We start from the raw sequence: 26,490 nt of genomic DNA, 5'->3' as shown, positions 1-26,490 counted from the left end.
ACTGCAACTATCAATTATTTTCTTAGCGACTATTCTATTGATTACTCTGTCGATTAATGTTTTTTCAAAATCGATTATTTTGATTACGGTAAAAAACGATTGATTATTTATTTTTCTTACAATCAATTACATTGATTAGTTCAGTTTAACTGTTGCACCCTTGAGCTACAATTGATTTCCATAGTATTTTACTTAAGCTTGTCATTCGTTATCGCAGAGTGACATGGCACATCAACATGTGTAAAGCAAAAACATAACCATAACTCTCCCATTTGGAGTTGTGTATTTACTACTTGAATTATGTCTCCATGGGCACTACGCCCAGTTACAAAGGGCAGGAATGCCAAGAGGCCATGTTATAAATGTAAACTATTTAGCTACGGAGCTCAGAGTCAAGTCTCAGACCCATCCACTAGAACACGTCCAATCCATGTGGTTTAACACTGAAATGCCTCTACTTTGGAATAAGCTGCTGCTGTATTTCACAATAAAAACAGATGCTGTGGTTGGAATATATTTTGCGGTCTAACCTAATAGCGCAATGTTTACGTTCCGGCTTATGATAGCATCACAGGCATCTTCCTGCTCATCTTGATAGGTGCTGGTGCTTGTAAAATAACAAGATGAATAACATGTGCTCAGTATCCTTCAACAGGGATACAGATTGCATGTTAAGCAGCAGCAAAGTGCCCAAAATCCTAAAGTACAGTTTAAAAATAAAAAACGCATTCGCTGCGACAGTACCTGACTCTCAGCTGTTCTGCACACCATCCAAGAAGTGCTCCTCCAGTCTCTGATGAACACACACACACACACACACACAAAGAAAAAAAAACAGAAAGAAAATATGGTGGGTTGAAAAAAAAAAGATTCAGAGCACGGCAGCTCTCCAAAGCAGCAGTCTTTAGTCAGACATCCTTCCAGCTTCTCCCTAATCTGTCTGTCTGTCAGTCTGTCTGTTCTCGCCCGGCGTCTCTGCTACGGCAGGCTAGCGGTCTCGCATCATTAACGCGTCCTTATAAAGCGTGGAATGACTCAATGAAAGTGCCCTTCAGCGAGGAGGACAGCACGGCACGCAGGCTGGCAGTGAAACACAGCGGGGGAGACAGAGAGACAGAGACAGAGAGAGAGAGAGAGAGAGAGAGGGTGAGGAGGGAAGCAGAGCTCCACTTTAAAAATCAGGCACAGATCGGAGACGGCGTGCTCTCCGCATGCACCAAGCGCGCGCACGTGTGTGTGTGTGTGTGTGTGTGTGTGTGTGTGTGTGTGTGTGTGTGTGTGTGTGTGTGTGTGTGTGTGTTATTATTATACTTGTGTGGGCCAAATGTCCTTTGGGGTTTAAGTTATGTCTGATTTATACTTAGTTTCATGCCAGTGTCACACAATTTTAGGCTTAGGTTTAAAAATGGCAAAGAATTGTAAAAATGGCATTCATAAAATAGCCCTCCTAAAAATGTGGATGCCCTCACAAGTATAGAAGTGCAAAATGAATGTGTGTGTGTGTGTGTGTGTGTGTGTGTGTGTGTGTGTGTGTGTGTGTGTGTGTGTGTGTGTGTGTGTGTGTGTGTGTGTGTGTGTGTGTGTGTGTGTGTGTGTGTGTGTGTGTGTGTGTCAATGTCCCCGTCAAGGTGAGTTTTTGTACACACATGTATGATGAATGAGGTGGTGTGTGGGTGCGGTGGTGGGTATGTGTGTGTGTGTGTGTGTGTGTGTGTAACCGTGTGTGTGTGTGTGTGTGTGTGTGTGTGTGTGTGTGTGTGTGTGTGTGTGTGTGTGTGTGTGTGTCAATGTCCCCGTCAAGGTGAGTTTTTGTACACACATGTATGATGAATGAGGTGGTGTGTGGGTGCGGTGGTGGGTATGTGTGTGTGTGTGTGTGTGTGTGTGTAACCGTGTGTGTGTGTGTGTGTGTGTGTGTGTGTGTGTGTGTGTGTGTGTGTGTGTGTGTGTGTGTGTGTGAAAGAGGATGTGGAGGCGGACCTGGTGAGGCTTACTCATCAACCAGTTCCCTCTCACTATCAGAGGCCCCCCTGCGACACAATGCCTCCCACACATGGCCAAAAAACATTATAAATACCACGGCCTGCCAAGTGCCAACCGTTTCAAAACACAGGCTAATTCAAGCTTATTGGAACGAGCCAAAGCAACTATAGCCCACACTGATGCAATAACACGCAGAGCTAAACCAGTGCTGGTTCTCAAACATTTTCATGCCAAGGACCCCCTAATTGTTATTTATTTGGGTGTGGACCTAGCCGGGCTCCACCCCCTGAATCGCTAGCCTCGCATTCAGGGTCTGGTGACGCCTGTCGAAGGCGGGTTTTTCTCGGTTGAAAATCTGTACGACGAATCGGGATCGGGATAATCCAGTATGAACCAATCGCCAAAGAGTCCAAATTTGGCCACGCCCCCCACCTCAGAAAACGGCTGCACTGAGAGGGCTTTCAGACTGAATAATGGAGTGAAACTAAATGACAAAGTATCACAAAGGGTTAAAGTGGTACAAACTGATTTTGATAATATATTAACTAATTTAGCTGGGGACGCCCTGGAATCCCCTCAGGGACCCCTGGAGGTCCCTGAGGGGACCGCTGATCTAAACCAGTAGTTCTCAAACTTTTTCATGTCACGGTAAGGACCCCCAAAATGATATGTATTTGGCCACGGACCCCCATCTCAAATATTTTGTTCCAGGGACCCCCAGAAGGAAAGATTTGAGTTACAAATGTTGGCTTTAAAAATATATATATATATATATATATATATTCAAAGGTTTTCACAAATTTTCAAGATTTTCTATTTTTGAATAGCCAAAGTATAAAAAGTTAAAATTATTGTAATGCTATATTAACACATTTTGCTGGGGAGCCCCTGGTACCCCTCCAAGGACCCCTGGGGGTCCGTCCCGGACCCCACTTTGAGCACCAATGATCTAAACAATATCAGAGCACTTGAGGAGACAATCAAACAAGACAATCAGCTTCAAGGCAGCAGCAGCATGCAGGTGACATTGCGTAAAAGCCTAATTCACTGTGATGTCCTAATTACTTCATTCATTAGCCGTCGACACATGCCATGTTGGAGGACAAATAAGACTTACAGCTGGGCAAATAACTTCAGACTTAAGCTAGTAGGTCTGACTGCTCCACCTCTCTCTCTGCAGTTCACAGTGCCTGATCTTAAGCTAACAGATCCTGTTTTGACTTGTATAGTACTAGAGCAGAGGTGGAAAAAAAAATTTGTGCTTAAGTAAAAGTATCAATACTGCAATGTAGATATACTCTGTTACAAGTAGAAGTCTCGCCCGCAATCAAAATGTACTGAGTAAAAGTACAAAAGTATTGGTATCAAAATATACTTAAAGTTCCAAAAGTAAAAGTGCTCATTGTGAATGTCAAAATGTGTAAAGAGTTTGGAGTGGAGAGATTTTTTGCTTTTGTCGCATTCCTAAGCCAATAATATGATGACCGGCGGAAAGATTCGAATGTATCCGGTAGGAGACTCAAAAAGTCTCCAATGAGACTCCGCCGGTCATCAAATTATTGGCTTAGGAATGCGACAAAAACGAAAAAACTCTCCATGAATTCAATGCTTCATGGGGTGTGCAATTGATACAAAATAAGTCATTTTACGGTGAACTACTACTTTAACTTTTTAACAAAACAAAAAAAGTTAACTAACCAAAAAATATCACTTACACGGCCTTTAATTAATAATTAGATCATGAATGTCACTTCATATGCCACATTCTGTCAATCAACAATATCCAGCAAAATGAGGAGAAATAAACTGTCCCACAGGCTCATCATGGCATAGATAAATGGCTGACTTGTAAGGGGAATATCTTTTACTCTGTTCAAAATGAAAACGTAATAATGTTTATTCAACAATCTGTCAGGAGATATTCTCCCACATAAAGTTGCTTTGCTGAAGTGCTGGCAGTTTGCACTGATATGAACATAAAATCTACATCAGCCACACCTGTTCCTTCCTTCCTTCATGCAAACAGCATGACCAAGACCAAGACTTTGATGAAGAAGTTCTTCATGCAACACCGTGAATGTGAAACATGAACACGAATGAAGCTAAATCACATGAACCAACATTCATGACTGGGGGGAGGTTTTCTCCAGTGGTGGAAAAAAGTACTCAATTTTTTTACTTAAGTATAATAGTCCATGAGCCAGAGCCCCAAAATTGAGCAATTATCATCGAAAGAGTGGGCAAAACCAAACCTATATTAAATTGTTCAGAGGGTCAATACGAGTAAATAAATGTATGATAACCTCACCACAGGAGCAGCTTTTTCATGGTTATCACACATTTTGTAATTTTCCCCATACGTACATGACAGGTCAAAAAATGACAATTTTAAAAAGAGTTATCATAATGAAACTTCCTGAGTTGATTACTTACATGAAGACAATGATTTATCGTATTACAAGTTTTCTGAAATTGTATATTTAAATATGCAAATTAGGCATTTAGTCCATGAGCCAGAGCCCCAAAATTGAGCAGATATTGAATATTCCCTCGTTAAAAACCTTTGAATCCAACATCTTAACAAAATGAAATAAGTATGTTGACTCTGGCTTTGTCCAATGTTGATTCTGGAAAGTTATGCAAATTTGGGCATATTTTCCTATGCCTAATTTGCATATTTAAATATACAATTTCAGAAAACTTGTAATACGATAAATCATCGTCTTCATGTAAGTAATCAACTCAGGCAGTTTCATTATGATAACTCTTTTTAAAATGTTGTCATTTTTTGACCTGTCATGTACGTATGGGGAAAATTACAAAATGTGTGATAACCATGAAAAAGCTGCTCCTGTGGTGAGGTTATCATACATTTATTTACTCGTATTGACCCTCTGAACAATTTAATATAGGTTTGGTTTTGCCCACTCTTTCGATAATAATTGCTCAATTTTGGGGCTCTGGCTCATGGACTATAAGTATCAATACTGCAATGTAGAAATACTCTGTGAAATATTCCAGTGGTTCTCAAACATTTTCACATCAAGAGCCCCCCATATCGATATTCACTTGATTGCAGACCCCTATTTGAAAATATTTTGTGCCAGAAACCCCCATAAGACAAGATTCTTTTGTCAAATGTAATAGGCTTAAGTGTTTAAACAATTCCTGGCTTTGCTGGGGACCCCCTGGAACTCCCTCAAGGACCAGTGCTCCAGTTAAACTGGCCAGAAATTAAACCTAACCATAACCATACCTAATATGCCAACTACAACGTGAATCTCAAATGGGAATTTATGTTATTTCCCATTAAAGTACCATTAGAAAGGCTGCAAGGTCACCTTCTTGGTTGCTGTCCCATTTCTTTAGCCACTTGACCGGGGTCCCACAGGGCTCTACACTAGGTCCACTAGTATTTCCCTCTACACCAAATCTCTTCGTCGAAAATAGACCATCTACAACAACAACAACCTCACATGTCAACACGTTGATGGTGATCTGCTGTTTTTGCTATGTTCCCCCCAAGATAGCGACACTAGGGTTCAAGTGGCAGATGTTCAATATAGCTGAGTGGGTACAAGAGAGGCCGTCTGGGGAAACAGGAGGTCCCCGGTTCGAGCTTCGGCCCCGGTCTATGTGTCCCAAGTGTCCCTGAGCAAGACACTTTAGGCCCCATTCACACCCAAAGTTCACTTAAAAGGTCCGGATCAGGGACCAAATGTTTAGATTGTTGCATTTGGTCTGGTTAGCGTTCACACAGGACTTTGTTGAGCGAACCAAATATGTAAACAAATGACACGTGGTGTCATACAGGCCATCAATCTATTGACAGACTATTTCTAGGGAACATTACTGCCAAACTACAATAGAGCAACAGAATGTTGTGATCATTTTAATTTTGTAATTTTTGTATTTAATCAAAGCGCATTTCAATTAAATATGTGTTCATCACGGCCGCTTATAAAAAAAGAAGCCAAACGCACGCATTTCAGGCAGCACCACAGGGAATATAGCAACATACACACACAGCAACACACACACACACACATCCCTAACTGCTCCCAGAGTGCCGCACTAATAGCTGTCACTTGCTCCTAAACTTTAGGATGGGTAAATGCAAATACAGTGACCAGAATACCCACAAAGGAGTGCATGAGCAGAGCATAAAGTGGAAGTACAGTGGTGACGAGGATGAAGGAGATGTGTTCTCTGTGACAGATTGGAAATAACATCCTCTCTCTGCTGTCTCGTCCAATGCTCAAACAATGACAGAGTATAAGAGTAATGTCACCTCACCTGGGTCTCGTTTAATAATCCTGTCCTATGCCTGGCTGCTGTCTCACTACCTAAAAGAAAAAGTCTTGTCTACTAACTGGAAAAGGTTTGTATGAAATTGAATATACAGTTGAAAGAGAAGCTGAAAAACCGCCAAAGGACACGCACATCCCAAACCTACTAGGTTGGGTGCTGGAACAAAAACAGTGACGATAGATAAGAATAAAAACAGTCCGCACACCAATTGCTGCTCCCAAATGTACGTTTACTAGTGGTACCACTAACAAACGTACATTTTTATTTGTAAATTTGAAATTGAATATACACAACAAAATCCTGAGTGTTAGCCTCAAGTCACTGGCTTCTTTCAAAACAGGCCTGAAAATCCAGCTATAAGGAGAGCCCAAGAGGAGGTTAACTAGTTTTTCCCATATTCACAATCACTGCTGACACCCCCCCCCTCCCTTTTCTCCTTTGTACATACCGTTTTATATTGGTTGACGATATGTATGTGTTATTTTTGTGCTATGTTGATGAATTGAATACATAGCACCACAAAGGAAACAAGTCCCCAGGACTTTTTTTAATGTTATCCTTTTAGGCTAGACCACTTAAACCACTAACCACTTAAACCCTATATACTTCATTGACTAGGGGTCCCCTACCTAGGGGTCTGTCAACTGGTTTCGTGGACCACCACCGGGTGTCCAAATGGACCCTTACAGCCAGGTCTGTAACTCTGAGAGTAAACAATGTGTCACAACTGTATAAAAGTGTGTTTGTGTGTGTGTGTGTGTGTGGGGGGAGGGTTCACAGCTGCAGGATCAGTGACGGAGGTAGAAAGGATATTTTCTCTCTAAAGCCAGATATCTCAAGGCTCTCGGATAAGAATGAATGAACCGCATTCATCAGTAAAAACGTGGGATTATAAGCAGTGATTCTCAAGCTTTTTTTTTTTCATTTCAAGGATCCGTTTGATATGCAGTAATAGGGCTTCCATTTGATGCCATGCTGCTGTTGTTTTTCATCTCTCAGACCCCCCAATTTACACTGGCAAATCCTCCATTTTTTACTTAACTCTGAGAGTTAAATTAAAATTGACACCAAATGGACCCACGAGGGTCCATTTGGACCCTTCTCAATTTATTGTGGACCCGTGGTGGCCCCCGGACCCAACATTGAGAAACAGCAGATTGAAGCATTGACATACTTTGGGTCACAACAACAATCTGATTATAATTCAATCCAGTTCTAAAGTGATAACAAGTGTAAGGAAGAAGAACGTGACACCTTGTGGTATAAATGGCCCATTGCAGCCCATAAAGAGGCTATACAGCGGTTTCCCCTACAGCAGTGGTTCTCAAAGTGGGGTTCGGGGACCCACAGAGGTCCTTGAGGGAGTTCCAGGGGGTCCCCAGCTAAATCACAGATACTTAGGAACCAAATGGACCCTTATGGGTCTGTAACTCTGACAGTGTACAAATGGAACCAAATGGACCCTGGTCCATTTAGTTCCATTTGTACACTCTCAGAGTTAAATTAACATTGATTTTACAATATAAATTGGAGTCCCAGAGATAGAAATGCCATTAAATGGGGGTCCATAGCCAAATGCATGTCAAACTGGGGGTCCCTGAAATTAAAATGCTTGAAAATCACTGCTACAGCCGTAAAACTCTTCTCTTATGGGGGTCCCTGGTATATCTTTTCAAATGGGGGTCCACGGGCTAAGTAATAAATGTCAATTTGGGGGTCCTTGACTTGAGAAAAGTCTGAGAGCCACTGCCCTACGGCTCAACGTGAGTTGTCCATTCAAAGTTTACACTTTCCTATCAATACTACTGAATGATACGTCAAAACCTTCAACAATACTGCAAGACATTCGCCATCTTTTAAACCTGGGAGGAGCAAGGTTAAGGATCTCAAGAACTGTGTGGTTCTCAAAGTGGGGTCTGGGGACCCACAGCGGTCCCTGAGGGGGACCCAGGAGGTCCCCAGCAAAATTAGGAACAGTTTAAAGCTGCACTATATGTAACTTTCCTCTTCCTCTACACCGGCTTTGAACCCGGTTTCCAGCGCAAACTTGTGCTGTCATTTTTTACCATTGAGCTAATAGAGCCTGCCTGCTTGCTCAGGGGATAAATGTAATCTTGACCATCAGGTCAAAATTTGAGTCAGATCCTGTGTCTTGGTGAGACATGACCTTTGACACGATCTAAATGTCTCAATAGAAGAGCAGGGAGACAAAATACAACCACCCCAATTGTATAAGTTATATTGTATTAACATACTCAACCATACAGATCGGACAAAAGTAATAATAGCCTAATAATTCTTAATTCGGGGGTCCTCGACATGAAATGTTGGAGAAACACTGCTATAATGGATTCATCATGAACAAATCACCCTGTTGTAGATAGCATTATCAATATAGATGGAGGATAAGTAGGTTGGACTAAAGAGCTGTTAGGGTAAAGTGGGCTGCAATCAGAGATCAGTAGGCTATCAGGGATCAGGCTTGATTAATAGTGATGTCCAAATGATTGATCTCTCTTTAATGTGTTGATAAGCCTCAGTATCTATCTTTCACCCATTAAGACCGGGTAAGCATCTGTCATTTAGATATTGACCACTTTAAGCAATATCTTATACGTTGGGGTATTCAAAAATAGCAGATCTACAAGCTCATATATGAGTTTGTAGATCTGCTATTTTTTTGAAAAATCATGAAAATGTGAAAATCTTTGAATATATATTATTTTTAAAGCGATTTTTTTTAACTCAAATCTTTGCTTGAGGGGATTCTACAAATGTCTTCCGAACAGTTAGTTGCTATAATATCAGTGGTTCTCAAACTTTTTCATGTCCAGGGCCCCCAAGACGATATGTATTTGGCCGCGGACCACCACCTCAAAATATGTTATTCCAGGGACCCCCAGAAGCAAAGATTCAAGTTAAAAATGTTCGCTTTATATATATATATATATATATATATATATATATATATATATATATATATATATATATATATATATATATTTTTTTTTTTTAAAGATTTTCACAGTTTTTCAAAAATAGCAGATCTACAAGCTTGTGTATCTGCTATTTTTGAAAAGCCAAGGTATAAGATAATGGTTCAAGTGGTTACACAGATGCGTTCATGGTCTTAATGGGTTAAAGATGTGAAGAAAAGTCATGTGAACAAAAAAGGAACTTAAAAACAGAACAGGCTAAACCCTCACAAAAGAGACAACATCAAAGGGAATGCTGTGTTTGTGGTTACTACCCTGGTCTTGTGATGCTGTAGGCTGGTGATTCACAACCCTTTTCTACATTTTATTTAAATTACCCTACACTTTGATAATGCATGATCCACACAGACCCCCGTTTGATAACCCATTTTTATCTCTTTTTGTGTGACCCCAGTCTGCACTCTGCACTGTGTTCATTTAACTCAGAGAGTGTGCAAAATGGGTCAATTTGTCCATTTTGTGCACCCTGAGAATTACAGACCCATAAGCGTCCATTTGGACCCGCTGGTGGTCCCCAGACGCGATGTTGAGAACCATGTTGTGTTATTTTGTTTACAAGACCACAATGGAAACAAGCCCTTATACAATACGATACGATAATACTTTATTGTCAGCTCACACTGAAATTTGTCTTGCGACCCAGCAGCCATGTATGCAACACATACACAGTACACACATTTGACATGACACAAAAAACAAAAACTAAATTACATACATATAAACATAAAGACAAGAGCAATGTTCACCACTCAGCCGACCCCTGGCCTAAACCCCTGATTTAGGCCTCAATGTCGTCTGATGGACAAAGGACCTCTTCAGTCTGACCTTATTGTGTTTGAACACGGTATCTCCTTCCTGAAGGCAGCAACAACCTATATTCTCCATACAAACATTATAGGGCTTTTGTGCTATCTTCAAAGCACCATTGTATAATCATACCACTGTACTATGTGCAAACTGTTAATAAACTATTCAATCAATCAAACCAGTGCTGCAGGTAAAATAAAAAGTGTGTTTTGACAACACAGGTGTCTTCTTCATGTGTGCCATAGGTTATTATGAGGAAAATAGGAAATTATATAAAGCGACATCTTCATTTCCATCTCGTGTCATGTGAGGGACAGACAGGGGGTCCTCATGCCATGTGAGGGACAGAGAGGGGGTCCTCGTGCCATGTGAGGGACAGACAGGGGGTCCTCATGCCATGTGAGGGACAGAGAGGGGGTCCTCATCATGCCATGTCACGTGAGGGACAGAGAGGGGGTCCTCATACCATGTGAGGGACAGACAGGGGGTCCTCATGCCATGTGAGGGACAGACACAGAGGGTCCACCACGACAAAGACCCACAAGGAAATCACAGACCAGAACAACAACAGTGACATCTTTGAACATGCAGTTTCCTCAGTAAAACCTCAAGGAGGCAATGATGGGGGTGCCACTGCCAAGCACACGCGCACACACACACACGCGCACACACACACACACATCATGAAAACAACCATTTTCGCTGTTTAAAGCCTCGCACAAAGCGCTCTGCACACACGACGCACCAAAGGCACTCGTGTCACCGAAACATTGTCACAACAAATCGCTCAAAAATGTGTCAACTTTGTATTTTTTTCCCACCACCGAGCATCGATACGTGTGCGAATGCAACACACATACACATACACACACACACACATACACACACACAACGGGGGAAACAACTTCACTATTATTATACTCACCATTTCAGCACTCGGGCGTAGAAACGTGGCTTGTTCTAACGGGGAAAAACACGAGTATTTGTCACTGTTTGTCCTGGGTGTACAGTAGAAGAGGTGTTTTTTAGATGCACTGCCTGCTCATTCCCTCCATTAACCGCTGGTTACTTTGTATCTGCTTTTTCTCCACAAATACACAAGGAACGGATTTCCACTATCTGTAGAAAGAGAACGGGCGGAGCATGCGCACTGTGGCTCCGCAGAGTAGAAGAAGCCCTGCTTGTTTCTCACATCCCCCTTAAATCAGGGGTTCCTATACTTTTTCATGCCAAGGACCCCCAAATTGATATTGGTATCTGGCCGCGGACCCCCATCTCAAAAATATTTCGTGCCAGGTACCTTCAGAAGAAAATATTTGAGTTAAAAAATATATACATATATAAGATTTGTTTGCACACATTTTCAAGATTGTTCAAAAATAGCCAAACTATGGTTAAAGTGGTTAAAATGATTGTGATGCTGTATTAACACAATTTGCTGGGGACCCCCTGGAACCTCCCCAAGGACCCCTGGGGTCCCCGGACCCCACTTTGAGAACCATTTCACCCATAACCACGTGAAACCCATGTGTCCCTATATTTCTGGGGAAAAAATGAAAGATTTGGAATAATTTTGAAATATTTTAGGCTACAGAAATCTTCTCTCTTAGGGGTCGCGCATATATGGCACAATCTCTTGTCAGGTGGGGGTCTGCGTTCAAATGGGCCTATATGTCCTTGACATGAAAATGTTGGCTGACATAATATTTTACATTATGCGTGGCTCTTTCTCAGTGGTGGAAAAAGTAGCCTACTCACATTTTTTACTTAAGTAAAAGTAGCAATACTGCAATGTAAAAAATACCAAAAGTACCAAAAGTAGAAAGCAAAGCACTCATTGAGCAGAAAGTCCCATTTCACAAGTTTTCAAATTTATAAAATGTATAGAAAAAAATAGCTCTATTGAGCTTGTAGATCGGCTATTTTCAAATGGTCAAAATGTATATAGGGCTGAAGTGGTTAATGTATGTTTTGTAACAATAATCTAAATCAGCAAAGTAACTATAACTAAAGTTTTCAAATAACTAGTGGAGTAAAAAGTGTAATATTTGCCTCTGAGATCCTATAGTGGAGTAGAAGTAAAAGTACAGAAATTTGGAAATACTCCAGTAAATAAAAAAAAAATACCTCAAGATTTGTACTTAAGTTCAGTAGGCTACTTGAGTAAATGTACTTAGTTACTTTACACCTCTGGTAATCTATTACAGTGGTTCTCAAACATTTTCATGTCAAGGGCCCCCTCTGTCAATATTTGCTTGACTGCAGACACCTATTTGAAAATATTTCGTGTCAGAAACCCCCATCAGAGAATATGTATCAATATGTGTCAAATGTAATTGGGCTTGTAGTGGAGATGTAGTGGAGTAGAACAAGTAAAAGTATGGAAATTGGAAATACCTCAATATTGTACTTAAGTACAGTACTTGAGTAAATGTACTTAGTTACTTTACACCACTGCTCTTTCTTTCGGAAAGGCTAACATAATTGAGGCCGAATTAGGGAGAGATGGAGAAATCGTCAGCCAGCGTGTAGAAAAGCTATAAAGAAAAGTTGGTGCTCATGCATTGGCCATGCGGGAGCATCTCATTAGCAATTGAATGGATGATGAGCTGTCATGTCACAAGTCTTGAAGGACTCACGTCAATTTCCCTTTAATGTTCTCAGCTACTTGTTAATATGCAAGGGGTGGTGGACTGGGGGGGAGGGGGGGGGTTATATATAAGACCACCTAATCTCTCTCCGACTGGGAATTTGTCATTAAACGTGGCTCATAGAAACATGCGTTCATTCGGAGTCCTGGGTCTGGTGCTGCACGCATCATCTCTGCTCATCCTGCTCATGGCTCAAGAAGGGATCCACAGGATCCCGTCACGGGATGGAGTTTATAGGGATGAGGATGCCAGGAGGTCGATGTTGCGACCCTTCGCTGCTGTGATGATGGACCACCGTTCGACCGGGTACCACCTGCCCTCCTACATGATGGACCTCTACAGGAACTTCAGGTCCAATTTATCTCGACCTACTAGTGATGTGGATTATTTGGAGCAAACCGCCACGAAGCAAGCGGACACTGTCAAAAGTGTAATGGCCAAAAGTAAGTAGGCTAATAGTCTTAAAGGGATAGTTCACCCAATTAGTGATTAGTCACCCCATGGAGACTTGAATTCAAGGATATTTTTTTTGTTTTTGTCATCACATTAATGGAATGCGACAAAAACTAAAAAAAATCCATGATTTCAAGTCTCCATGGGGTGACTATAATGATAGGAAAAAATGTCATTTTGGGGGTGAACTATCCCTTTAATGCTTGGTTTAATTATCTGATTATTTCTTTCAAGTTGAATTGCATGGTCCTGGATTGTAGATCTATATACGTGTAGCATATTATAATATAGTTTAACATGTATCAATACGATATAGCCACTATAGCATGGTTCTCAAAGTGGGGTCCTTGAGGGGGTACCAGGGGGTCCCCAGCAAAAAAAATGTTAATATAGCGTCACAATCATTTTAACCACTTTAACCATATTTTATATGCCTACTTTGGCCGTTCAAAAATAGCAGATATACAAGCTCATAGCGCGGCAACCGAGTGCTGGTGCTATGAGCTTGTAGATCTGCTATTTTTGAAAAATCCTGGCACAAAAATATGTATTGAGAAGAAGAAAAAAAACATCATTTTGGGGGTCCTTGACATGAAAAAGTTTGAGAACCACTGGTCTACAGCACATGTTTAGGCTATTTACTCTTGTTTTTGGGACATGGGACGCGTCGCACGGTGAAGTAGGCTATAATAAACGAGGCTTAAATTAGGCTTAAATGTGAGATGTTTCTGTAAGACTGGTCAGTGCTGTCAGATCGGCGTTCCAGTGAGTCCAGACGACCTCAGCTGGACCTCCAATCCACATCCATTTTAGGGTGAAGGAGGGGATCAGCGTGTGAAAAGACTGGTTTTTACTAATTCTCTAATTCTCAAAGCAAACCAGCTTCTTCTCTAAACGGCTGATGTTGATTAGATATCTAGGACCAGACATCCCCTATACAAATCTCTTGTTAACTCAAATAAACAACTTCCCTTTACTTCTTTTCACACGTCCCTTGATTAGATTAGAGAGCTCGACCCCTCCTCGGCCAGGGGATTTAACACGATGCGCTGCAGCCTATACCCAGTGGTGTAAAGTAACTAAGTACATTTACTCAAGTACTGTACTTAAGTAAACACTTCGACCTATTCTTACTTTACTGGAGTATTTCCACTTTTCAGTACTTTTTACTTCTACTCCACTACACCTCAAAGGCAAATATTGTACTTTTACTCCACTACAATTATTTGACAACTTTAGTTCGGCTACTAGTTACTTTTCAGATACAAATTATGATATTATAAACATACATTAACCACTTTAGCCCTATTTTATACTTAGGCTATTTGAAAATAGCAGATCTACAAGCTCACAATGCATTGCATCGCAACACATTGTGAGCTTGTAGATCTGCTATTTTCAAACGTTTTCAAATGTTAGTAGGCTACTTTTACTTTTGGTACTGATGCCAATACTTTTGCACGTTTACTCAAGTAGCATTTTGAACACAGGCCTTTTGCATGTAACAATCAGAGTAGGCCTATTTCTACATTGCAGTATTGATACTTTTACTTAAGTAAAACATGCGAGTGTTTTTTTCCACCACTGCTGGGGGGTCACGGCGCAGCCCTCCCTGGCTGAATCCAATCTCACATCACTTCTAGGTGTCAGAGTTCTTACCTATTTGTTTGAGTGAGGATATGCAGAAGCCGAAAAAAAGCCAGCAAGGACGTGTTAAACGATTGGTTTTCAACAGTGTTTGACATGAGTAGATTAGTTACTTTGCAAGAGGGCTCGCAGGAACAACGCACCCTGTTGTCGTGAATGGGCCATCCTTTTGCACCTTTGATCAACAGAGAGAACGAATAGCCCCCCAATATACACCGAACAATGCCGTAGAAAAACGTATTTATAACATCCTTTAATCTTTTTTGATTAATTAAGTAGCCCACCACACCCGTTCTTTGAATGAGTATTAGGCTCCCTGATTTACATCTGGCCAGCTGTTATTATGTAAATCGGTTGCAATATATATATATATATATATATATATATATATATATATATATATATATATATATATATATATATATATATATATATATATATATATTTATTTATTTATATATATATATTTATATGCTTGCTGTGAAGTGTGATTGGATTTTATTTGAATCCATAATTTCAATCAGGCCGTCAGTTTCGATAAATAAAGCATAGCCATATTATGATGAGTTATGATTAACAATTCTTGATGAATAATTCATTATGTAGGCTATATAAGGCACATATATGTTGGGACCTCAAGCCTAATTCAACTTATAGACTACAAGTTGTGTTATAAGTTAGATAAGATAAGATATGCCTTATTGATCCCTGTGGGTACATTCAGATGTCCATAGATAAGGTTTAGAGATAAGGATAAGATTAGATGAGATCAAGTCTGGCCCTAAACATTTGCACTTGGTATGACTGCAGTTAAAATATGTTTATTCTATCAGTATAAGTAGGCTATCACCAGTGAATATGAATATAGCCTACATCTATATCGCCCAATGAATAGATATTATGTATAGACTGTTGATAATGGATTTAATTTGAGACTTATATGTAAAGTGTCGGCTAGCTTTTAACAGTGGCTATCTGGATAAAGTCTGCAGTGGTGGATTTATTGATTGACTGATTGAATACTTTATTAGCAGTTTGCCAAAAAAAAGCACAGGAAAGTACAGTTCAATACAAGGTCAGCTAGTGTGGTTAGTGTGTTATGAAATAATAATCAAAACCTACAAAGTAACTACTAACTAAAGTTTTCATATAATTGTAGTGGAGTAAAAGTACAATATTTTCAATCTTGAGTACATGTACTTAGTTACTTTACACTATTGGTTCTCAAAGTGGGGTCCGGGGACCGCCAGGGGTCCTTGGAGGGGTACCAGGGGGTCCTCAGCAAAATGAGTTAATATAGCGTCACAATCATTTTAACCACTTTAACCATATTTTACAGTTTGGCTATTCAAAAATAGCAGATATACAAAACTTGTGCAAATATTTTGAGATTGGGGTCCGTGGCCAAATACATATCATTTTGGGGGTCCTTGACATGAAAAAGTTTGAGGACCACTGCTTTACACCACTGACAGTCTGTTCTAAAGCAAACTTTGCTCTCTATCTCTCTCCATCTCCATCATAGGTCTGACACGAAGAAACGGACGCTGGATCGCGACCTTCGACCTGCACACGTTGCTGGCCGACGAGCAGATCCAGGCGGCGGAGCTGAGGATCAGGCTTCCGCGAACGGCGGGCGGCGCCGCTTCCAACCTCTCCGTGGAGATCTACCACCAACACGAGCGCCCGTGCCGCGCGCGCTGGGCCTGCCAAGAGGAGCGCCAACTGGTCGGGTTGATCCCCACCTCCTCCTCCACGATGACCTCGTCGCACAACTGGAGAGTGTTCAACACCACCGGCCCTCTCCTGAGCTGGATGGAGGGGAAACGGGCGTCAAGGAGCCGCAGCAAGCGGGTGCTGAGGAAGAGGAAGACGACGGGTATGATAAAAAAGAGGGGTCTGACGCTGCCCGATCCGTCGGCTCGTCTGCCGCAGAGCTCGGCGAGAGAGCCGCCGAGCATGAGCGAGAGGGCTCTGCTGGTCGTCTTCTCGCACACGGGGTCGAGCGAGAGCGCGAAGGCCAAGGCGAGCCTCCTACACACGGCGGAACAGTCGAAGTTCTTGTCCCCCACTGAGGTTAAAAAGGCCAGACGTCCAAAAAGGCACAGAAGCAAAAGGGGCCAGAAGGAACACACGGCGATTCGAGGGCCGCAGGTGTCCAAGCGGGGGGACGAGGAATCCTCTCTCTGCCGCAGAGTTGATTTGCAAGTAGACTTTAATCACATCGGCTGGGGATCGTGGATCATCTTCCCTAAAAGATATAACGCCTACCGCTGTGAGGGGACGTGTCCTAGTCCTCTCGGAGAGGACCTGAATCCCACCAATCACGCTTATATGCAGGTGAGCACGTACAAAATGTAAAACGACACTCTTACACAATGTTTACACCTGAATTTCCCCCCACAAGGGGCTCAAAAATGGTTAATCATATCTTAAACATTTTTATTTTTCTATCGATTAGTCACCCCATGGAGACTTGAATTCATGGATATTTTTTTTGTTTTTGTCGAATTCCAAGCCAATAATTTGATGACCAGTGGACCGGCAGACAGCGGTTCCGGAAGGAGACACAAAGGAGACTCTTTGTGTCTCCTACCGGAACCGCTGCTGGTCATCAAATTATTGGCTTAGGAATACGAGAAAAACAAAAAAATATCTATGAATTCAAGTCTCCATGGGGTGACTAATTGATAGAAAAAATGTCATTTTGGGGGTGAACTATCCCTTTAACTAATAGGCTACTTTAACCACATGAACCCTATGGCGTCCCTGGGGCACGACCTTTGTAACTTTTGGAGATGACGTTATCTTTATTAATGAAATATTACATGATAAACTACTACATCTTGCCAAACATAATTAACCCCCTGTATTTGATCTCTTCCTCTTCTAGAGTCTGCTGAAACACTACCACCCGGACAGAGTCTCATCACCCTGCTGCGCCCCGACCAAAATGAGCCCCCTAAGCATGCTGTACTATGAGAACGGGGAGATGCTCCTTCGGCATCACGAAGACATGATCGTGGACGAGTGTGGCTGCCAGTGAGTGATGGCAACGCTCACCTCTCTGGTGCATTGGTTCTCAACTTGTGGGTCGGGACCCCCAGGGGCTCACAACGCCTCGCAACGCCAGTCCAACCCCAGTTCAAATATGATTATTTTTGGTGGAGGGTCCCCAGTTCAAATATGATTATTTGGGGGGGGGGTCCCAAGTTCAAATATGATTATTTTGGGGGGTCGCGGCCTGAAAAGGTTGAGAACCACCGCTTTAGTGGACACCAGCGACTGGAATTTGGTGCTCAGTGACATTAATCCTGATTCGTATTTCGTCGCACGGTACGATGGAGCGTAAATTCTTTGTCAGCAACTAGAGAACAACCGAAAGAAAAGGGAACACTTAGACAGAAAAAAATAAGCTCTTTGAGGATTGTCACCGTCCAAGATTATAGGGGATGTATGTACAGAAATTAGATTTTAATTTCTTATGTGAACTATATGGTGTGTAGCAGAGAATATTCTTATTTTAGACTTGCTATGACGTAAGCTCAAAAGCGCCAGCCTCCTTTTAATATTGTTCATTTGTCACAGTTAATTGTGGTGATTAAACTCCTTATATGCCTTGAATAAATGTAGCCATTTAATTTATGTAAACTGGTTACAATGAAATGGTGATGTTGTTCATTAAATGAGCACTGTTTCTCATGTATACTATGTACATTATAGATCTACTTGTGTAAATGTAAATTGATTATATTGTAAATAATAAAATGTGTGGATATTTATGTACATTTGACCGTATGAGTTTTTTTTGTTGTTGAATTGTCCGTTTATATATCAGTGGTTCTCCCATGTGAGGTCTGGGGACCACCAGGGACCCTTTAGGGTAGGGGTCTTCAATCAACAGGGGGTCCGTGACCCCTAAGGGGTCCTCAGAGTGACTACAGGGGGGTCTCCAAATCTTTGTGTAACAGGAATTTTGTGAGTGATAGGCGTTGTGAGTTTGTAGATCGGCTATTTTCGGCAAAGACTAAAGAGATTTGGTGTAGAGGGAAAAAAGAGCTGACCAAGTACAGAGCCAAAGGTCAAGTTTCTTATTTGTTGAGGGTTTAAAGGGATATTTCACTTTCAAACATGTTTGGGGTGATTTTAACATCTACTCGGGCTTTTGTGGGCACCCCAGACAGTTTTTTAAGTTGCTTGATTCAGTATTTATTTAGATATTTGATATATTCATTTTAACAGACACGCCCCCTTCCTATACAAACCCATTGTAACTTCAAACTCCATTTTAACCATGATAGATTCATTGAAAACACCCGTCCTTGTTTCTTTTGACTGATATTGTCCTTCTAATGTGTGAGGAGACCATGTTTGTAACTGTCCCAGAAGGAGAGACAGTGGTTTCAGTTATAATTATAAATATGGTTTGTTGAAGTAAAATTCATGCACACACTGGGTTAAAAAGATTCATTTCATTATGAATAATTAGTACTAAAAGTTACAATAAATATATTAAAAATATCTATATTACAAGGGTTACGGTAAAAATGCTGTGCCCATTGCTTAGAGGGTTTGTGGTAATTGGGCACAGAGTCACATGATCAGAGTGATGCTGTCGATCAGTCTGAAGCTAATCTCTCAAGAACAGATTCTGCTCTAGTAAAATACAGCAGAGGGCGCTGTTTTTCCTTTTTTATTTGGCGATGGGTTCCCAGATTGGTCTGAAGCAAGCTGAGCTGATCCAGAGAGGTCACATTTAAGAAACTCCAGAGAGAGAGAGAGAATAATTTGCCAAAGTTCTGCACATGGTTCAAGAGGCGCACACGGTAAATGCTTACTGTATTTGTGCCTTTCATTGATTTACGTGTCTATTTGTTGTGTATTATTGTAATGTAGCCTACAAGTTAAACTTTGTTTGAGAGACTCCAGTGAAACATGGCAATAATTGGATCCACCTGTGGACTTAATTAAACAACAGGACTGCTTCAGTGACTGTGGCCTCACAAAACACGGTCTCCTCAGAAGGAAATATCAGACAGTCACCAGAACCAAGGATGGGTGTTTTCAATTAACATAACATGGTTAAAATGAAGTTTGAAGTTACAATATGTTTGTATAGGAAGGGGGTGTGTCTGATAAAATGAATATCAAATATCACAAGGGGGTCCAATAAAACGTGTGTGTGTGTGTGTGTGTGACTATCTAAACCAAGGCAAACATAATAACCCTTACATGTTCTTGGACACATTCGTTTGATAGAAGATGGATGAAACAACCATTCAGTATGGTTGTTGACTTGTTGTATCCTATAAAGCATTTTTCTCTGCTCACAATAACAGAAGGGCCAATCCTGATGTTTTTTGGTGGTGGCACTGGTGACCAAACCAGACGTGTTGAAAGCACTGGTAAGTTAACGTTTCCCACAACCTTCTCTTTTGAATAGTTGTGTGTGCAACCTGTATACTGGCAACTAGCTTGTGCTCCAGCCAATATAAAATAAGTAAAACCCATAAATGAAACACAATTCACTGTTGTACATTAACCAGTAGCCTATGTACTTGTATATTACCTAGTACGATCTATCTTATCTACTCTGCATGTTCTATGCTCTATTAATGGATATATCTGTATTGTCCCACACATCAGTTAGAGATTAATCTACAGTGGATTCATTATCCACTGCAACTTCCAGATATAGAGGATGATGATGATGATGATGATGATGATGATGATGCAGGTAAGTTAACTGTCTAATTGTCTATGTTGCCAATGGAAGAATAATATATTTGTTTATAAGATGTATAATTTAGATGTGATTAATATAGTACTTTTTCATACCGGTCCAGGCCCATCATCACACCACTCTGATGTCAATCTGGGAACCCAGAGCCAGTGAGAATGAAAAACAGCGCCCTCTGCTGTTTGTACTAGAGCAAAATCTGTTCTTGAGAGATTACTCTGATGTGGACCCAATACCCTCAAGTTACATGGCAGCTGGATATGGCAGTATACTGCAACTCCTGGTTTTGGTGCAGATTCCACCATAATGGATAATGTTGCTGGTAAGTTAATTGACTATATGTTGCCATACGGTGAATGCAATACAATAAATATGATTTTAAGTACGATGATTCAGATAATCCCTTAAAATTATGGTCTAAAATTAAGATTATTTCAATCTTAAATGCATCTGCAGCTATAGTTGCCTGGAAAGCGGGTTAAAACGATGAATAAACGGAGACTGAAGCTGTCTTTCACGAGTCTCCTTATGAGAAGAAAGGAGGGGCGCATGCGCTATAGGCTACAGTCCCAGAAGTTGAGTCAAAAGTCTCACACTGCCACCTAGTGACCAAACTGTTACACTTTTTATGTGGAACCAAGAATAGAAATAAAACGGTTATGGTGTGTTTAAAGAGGAATATAAAATTACTCTCAAAACTAAAATACACTTCAGTGGGCATCAAATTTGCCCTTTGTAGCTGTCATGTTTGGTCTATTGATGTTTATTGATTTGTGATTGATAACCTACTGTGTATTTTATGCTTTTCTCCCCCCCTGTAGTTTCTACGGTGTGTTTATATCAATAAAGAAACCTCAGAAAATCAGTCAGCTTCAACCCAGGGAGACGCCCAGGAAGCATCTGCAAAGTTCTGTGGATCCCAGACGGAGCAGTGTAGCAGAAACATCTCGTATCTCCTCTTCTCCAACAGCTGTCACCCTGGCAACTCCAGTAAGAGCGTACGTACAGTAGCCTATGGTTCATGGTTGAGTTCATCACCATGAATTCAACAATAGGGCTGCTATTAATGATATCTTTATTTATTTTTGGAACTTATTTTTTATTTTCCAGGTAGAAAATTCATCAAACAAAGACAAATACGAGAAGACACATACACAAAAAAGTTAAATGATAAAGTAAAGACAAACAAATGGACATAAAAAAATGTGTGGGCAAAAAAGGTGGGCATCATAACACAAGGATTAAGGATTAAGATATATATATATATATATATTATTTTTTTTCTCCAATCATTCATTAATGATTATTTTCATAATCAATTCATAGGATTGTGGCTCTTATTTAGCTAATACCTTTTACATTTTAGGTTGTACAATAGATAATAAAGATGAATAATTCATTAAATACATATATTATTAAATTTAGCTCAGCTGCTGAGTAAAAGCTGTGACAAATACAATCTAAATAGCCACTCATTTACACTTATTCTAACTGCATAAATTTGATTAAAGAATACACATTTGTCAGGCTAAAGGGTAACAGGGTACTCTTTTAAACTCTAATGTAATTTAAAACAAATATTAAAGCCTATAATCCTATAATCCTGCACTTAGGTAAAGATGTAGTTGTATTGGCTTTAATGTTAATGTGCAGTAGAAACGCCATCTGACTTACAAATGCTGCAGGTAATCTTTTCTTTAAGCTGTTGAGGGGTCTTAAAGGGTTAAAAGGATCCCTGGCTAATAAGTCAAGTATGCCTTAATGCATTATAATTGTCCTCTATATAACTAAAGTGTAAAATTAAAAACACCTTAAATATTTATTTTAGAAATAGTTTATCTGTTACATCAAGGGGGACGTGTGGTCCAGACCTATGGAATGTTGTTAGCATGTCCTAATGAAAAACAACGTAATACTTCCTACGGTTAACACCAAAACATATTTTAAATGTTTTATTAGCATAATGCATTCCATACACTCCATAGGGCTGGACCACACATGCACAAATGACATCATCAACCTGCAATTTGACCAATAAATAGTTCAGTTTTCCACAATCCTTTTTGATTATATTTTGGCCTACAACATTGCTGCAAAACTTGGGGCTTACATTACTGTGTGGAAATCCAATCTGGGTCGTATCGACTGTACGAGTGTTGATTTCGTCGACTAAAACTATGATGAAAAATATTTGTCGACTACCTTTTTTCACTGACTAAAACTAAGCTATGATGACTAAGACTAAATATATTGACAATTTTGTCAACAAATAAAAACTAGACTAAAATGTTAGGGAGTGACTAGTGGAGAAGAGATCCAGTAGAACTAAGACATGTCATTTTATGTTTGGTTGCACTCGGGTGTTGTGCTCTGAAAATAGATCTACAAGCTCGCAACCCGTTGTGAGCTTGTAGATCGGCTATTTTCAGCATGCAACACCACCAGCATACATTTTAGTCGACTAAATCAACTGTAGATTTAGTCGACTATAATCTTATGCTATTTAGTCGACTAAAACTAGACAAACAAACATTTCAGATGACTACGATATGACTAAAACAAAATGTAATTGTATTCAAAAGAATATGACTAAAATGAAATCAAAATTTGCTGTCAAAATCAACACTGGTCGTATCGACTGTACAATGTCACATTGCATGGACTAGGAAAACTTCGCTGCAGATGTCGCAATCGTTCTGCATGCTGTAGGAACGAACATTTCCTGCAAACCACAGTGGGGCGAGAGTGACCCCGGCTTTTGGTTTGCCGGTGTGAGCATAGATATATATAAAGGCTAGATGGCTCAAGGGGGCGGCGCAAGCGTAGCTCAACCGCGGCCATCTTGAAACAGTCATTCATAACATTATGTCTATGGTGCATATACTTTGAAATAACCATAGCGTGCTCAATTTTCATCCGATTTTCAAACGGTTTGGTGTGTTGTAAACACCAAAGATGTAGTTATGATACTGCATACTTATAATTATAATCATGTTTTTTTTTGTTTTAATAATTTTAAGTATGCAGTATCATAACTACATCTTTGGTGTTTACAACACACCAAACCGTTTGAAAATCGGATGAAAATTGAGCACGCTATGGTTATTTTAAAGTATATGCACCATAGACATAACGTTATGAATGACTGTTTCAAGATGGCCGCCATGTGGCAACGTCGTACTCCATTGGCCAGCAGCGCGGGTGAGTCATCTAGCCTTTATATATATCTATGGGTGTGAGTACACGATATGCTCGGCCTGCACTATCTGTTCGGGTCCTGCGCTTGCGACCGACGTCACCTGTTCCATAATATTTTGTATTAGAAGATGCAATTCAACATTTGACCAGTAGGGGAATCAGTAATGTTATCTCTACGGGCGCAACTCTTGCGCAATGTCTTAAAAACATGTAACCGGATGAAGACCGAGGCAAATTAAATACTTTCTTCAACTCGTTGGATAGCTTTTATGGTCCGCTAGAACTTAAAACATCTGAGAGAGTGGCGGAAATGCTTTACTTTTTGGATACGATGTGCAGAAAGAGGTAAGAAACATGTAAAGTGCAAAATGTGCGACAATGTCTACCGCAGACGGCAGAAACAAACGAGGAACCTCATCTCGGAGCTATATAGTGGAGGGAGAGGTTCCGTCGGAGCTACGGCAACATCAAAGCCAGATCAAAACAGAATACCTCGTTGGCCGCTTGGTCAACGTCTATCTTTAAACTGACATAGTAACACTTGACCATGTTGTACATAATTACATAATTACACGTCACACAGCCATTACCACATGTGTTGAAGTGACAGTTACGGGGTGGTGTATGTTTGTGTTATTTTTCACTCTGCTGTCCTGCTCTCGCTCTCTATTTTAAGCACCGTTTTTCCATGTCTTTTCCAGGAGAGTCCACACCTCTCTCTGAGTCGGAGCACGTCCAGAGCCCTGCCCGCCTTGCTCTTCAGCTGCCAGGTGGGCGTGGGCCGCACCAACCTGGCCATGATCCTGGGCACCCTGGTCATGAACCGCCTGACGGGCACATCCCAACCACAGCCACAGTACGAACTCCTATCACGTTGCCAAACTTATCTTAAGGGCCGTTCATACCAAGCACTATAACTATTGTTTTTGTTATAGGAGTGAACTCTGCCCTCCACCTTTTTGCCAGACCCAGGGGGTCAGGCCTACATGAGGCTTTGTCGGTCCCTCTTTGCACCATATATGCACCATATATGGACGAGAATGTTGAACCGTTTTCGTCCATATATGGTGCTTACATGTCCTTCTTTTTGATTGGCCAAGCTTAGCGTGACGTAGTGCTCTGTCGGCCATTAGGGGTCTGGCAGTACCAGGTCCCCTGGTTCCCTTTTATTATAAAATGACATTTAGTACCTCTACCAAGGCCAACCTGTTCAACCTGTTGGCTCACCTGGAATTCCATATTTGGGCATGGGTGACTCATTGTGACCTCATCGTGAAGAGGCTCGCGTCATCACGCCGGACTTATAACTGTCCACAGTTTCAGGAACTGATAAGATTCACCTGTATACACGATGTACAAGTTATACACAAAACTCCAACTCTGATGTCCAAGACTCCTTCATCCACAGCACTGAAAGAGGAACCTCTCGACCACGATACCGAAGTCAGACCCGTACAATCCACTGGTGATCAACCCATATCTATTCCTGTATTGTAAAGGCAGACATCACCCGCTGCAGTGGGCCAGTTCCCTGTCCCACTGAGTCATTTTCATAATATAACATTTTTATCCAAAACAGTTCCGCTGTGTAAAATGTTCCGTTGGACGTTGCATCTGAAAGAAGCACCAGGATACAATAGATACCAGACCGCTGTGACAGTGGGACTCAGGGTGTTCCATTTTAGAGGTTACGATGCTCATCCTATTCAGGTTTGCATCTTCAACACAGTGTCTTTACGTTGGAGGAAATTGCCACCAGCGACAGCTGAAGGAGGAGAATATCCCCTTGATGTTCCCTCATTGTACAATGGCCACACAACTGTGCCGATAGAGGATATGATTTACATGTGGGGTGGTTATAATTTTGACTTAGAGGATTACTGCAATTCGGTTTATGCATTTGATGTTGATATCCTCAGATGGTTCAAACACAAGGTTTCTGGGACTGTTCCAGAGGGGAGGGCGTACCACTCAGCCTGTGTCATGGGGAAGGTCATGTATGTCTATGGAGGATATAGATTTTACAACACCCCAACCTGGTTCAATGACATCCACAAGTTGGACACCACCACAATGGTGTGGTCTTTAATTAACACCAGAGGAACTCTGGCACCTTTTCTACAATCTCCTTCCGCCACCATCATTGGGACAAAGATGTTTGTATTTGGGGATGAGTATCCGAACGGGGACGAGGATCTGTCCGGGGAAAACAACATCCGAGTGTTTGACACAGATACCAACTGCTGGCTGAGCACACCTTCTGCACCGCTTCTTCCAGGAGAATCCTGTTATTATCCCTCAGCCTTTGCCTACAATGGAGAGCTGTACATAATTTGTTGTGAAAGTGATGATTATACTGACTTTGTAGATGTTTGGATATTCAACCCAGAGACCTTTTCCTGGAGGGTCAACACACATAAAATAGTTTTTGGGTTTAGTATGTGCGGTTGCTTGGTGGAAGATCGCATCATCCTCTTCAATACAGACCTGTATGTCTTAGACTTAAGTCCTAGTCTGAAGATGTTATGCAAGCTGGCAGTTATTCAGTACAATATGGAGCAGTCAGAACTCCCACACGACATCAGGTGGGAACTGGCAGCCATGAATGTTTCAGAAGAAGAAGACGACGACGACGAAGATGAATCTGAAGATGAAGAAGACAGAGAAGAACTGGCAGCCATGACTCTTTCAGAAACGAGGGAAC

The 26,490-nt window shown here is 41.0% G+C and overlaps 2 protein-coding genes across 3 annotated transcripts in view; one reads left to right on the top strand and one right to left on the bottom strand.

Annotated features, from left to right (window-relative positions):
- Positions 1 to 11,157, bottom strand: part of pald1a (phosphatase domain containing paladin 1a) — a 125,255-nt gene extending 114,098 nt beyond the window's left edge. The window contains exon 1 of one of the 2 annotated variants that reach the window (XM_080455906.1): positions 11,023 to 11,157. The gene's annotated coding sequence lies outside the window, so the exon portion shown is untranslated. Of the gene's footprint in view, positions 1 to 744; positions 1,139 to 11,022 lie in introns of those variants that run through there. The other variant, XM_080455905.1, reaches the window with a different exon arrangement.
- Positions 11,158 to 12,875: 1,718 nt separating this feature from the next.
- Positions 12,876 to 17,894, top strand: ndr2 (nodal-related 2; the record flags this gene model as incomplete). Its single annotated transcript, XM_080455743.1, has 3 exons — positions 12,876 to 13,191; positions 16,374 to 17,188; positions 17,742 to 17,894. 3 exons carry the CDS (start codon positions 12,876 to 12,878, stop codon positions 17,892 to 17,894), a joined length of 1,284 nt encoding a protein of 427 aa, XP_080311869.1.
- Between the last annotated feature and the right edge of the window lie 8,596 nt (positions 17,895 to 26,490).

The sequence above is a fragment of the Gymnoscopelus braueri genome (genome assembly GCF_963280865.1).
Source record: "Gymnoscopelus braueri genome assembly, chromosome: 17".
Classification (NCBI taxonomy): domain Eukaryota; kingdom Metazoa; phylum Chordata; class Actinopteri; order Myctophiformes; family Myctophidae; genus Gymnoscopelus; species Gymnoscopelus braueri.
This window is presented reverse-complemented; position numbering and strand designations above follow the sequence as displayed.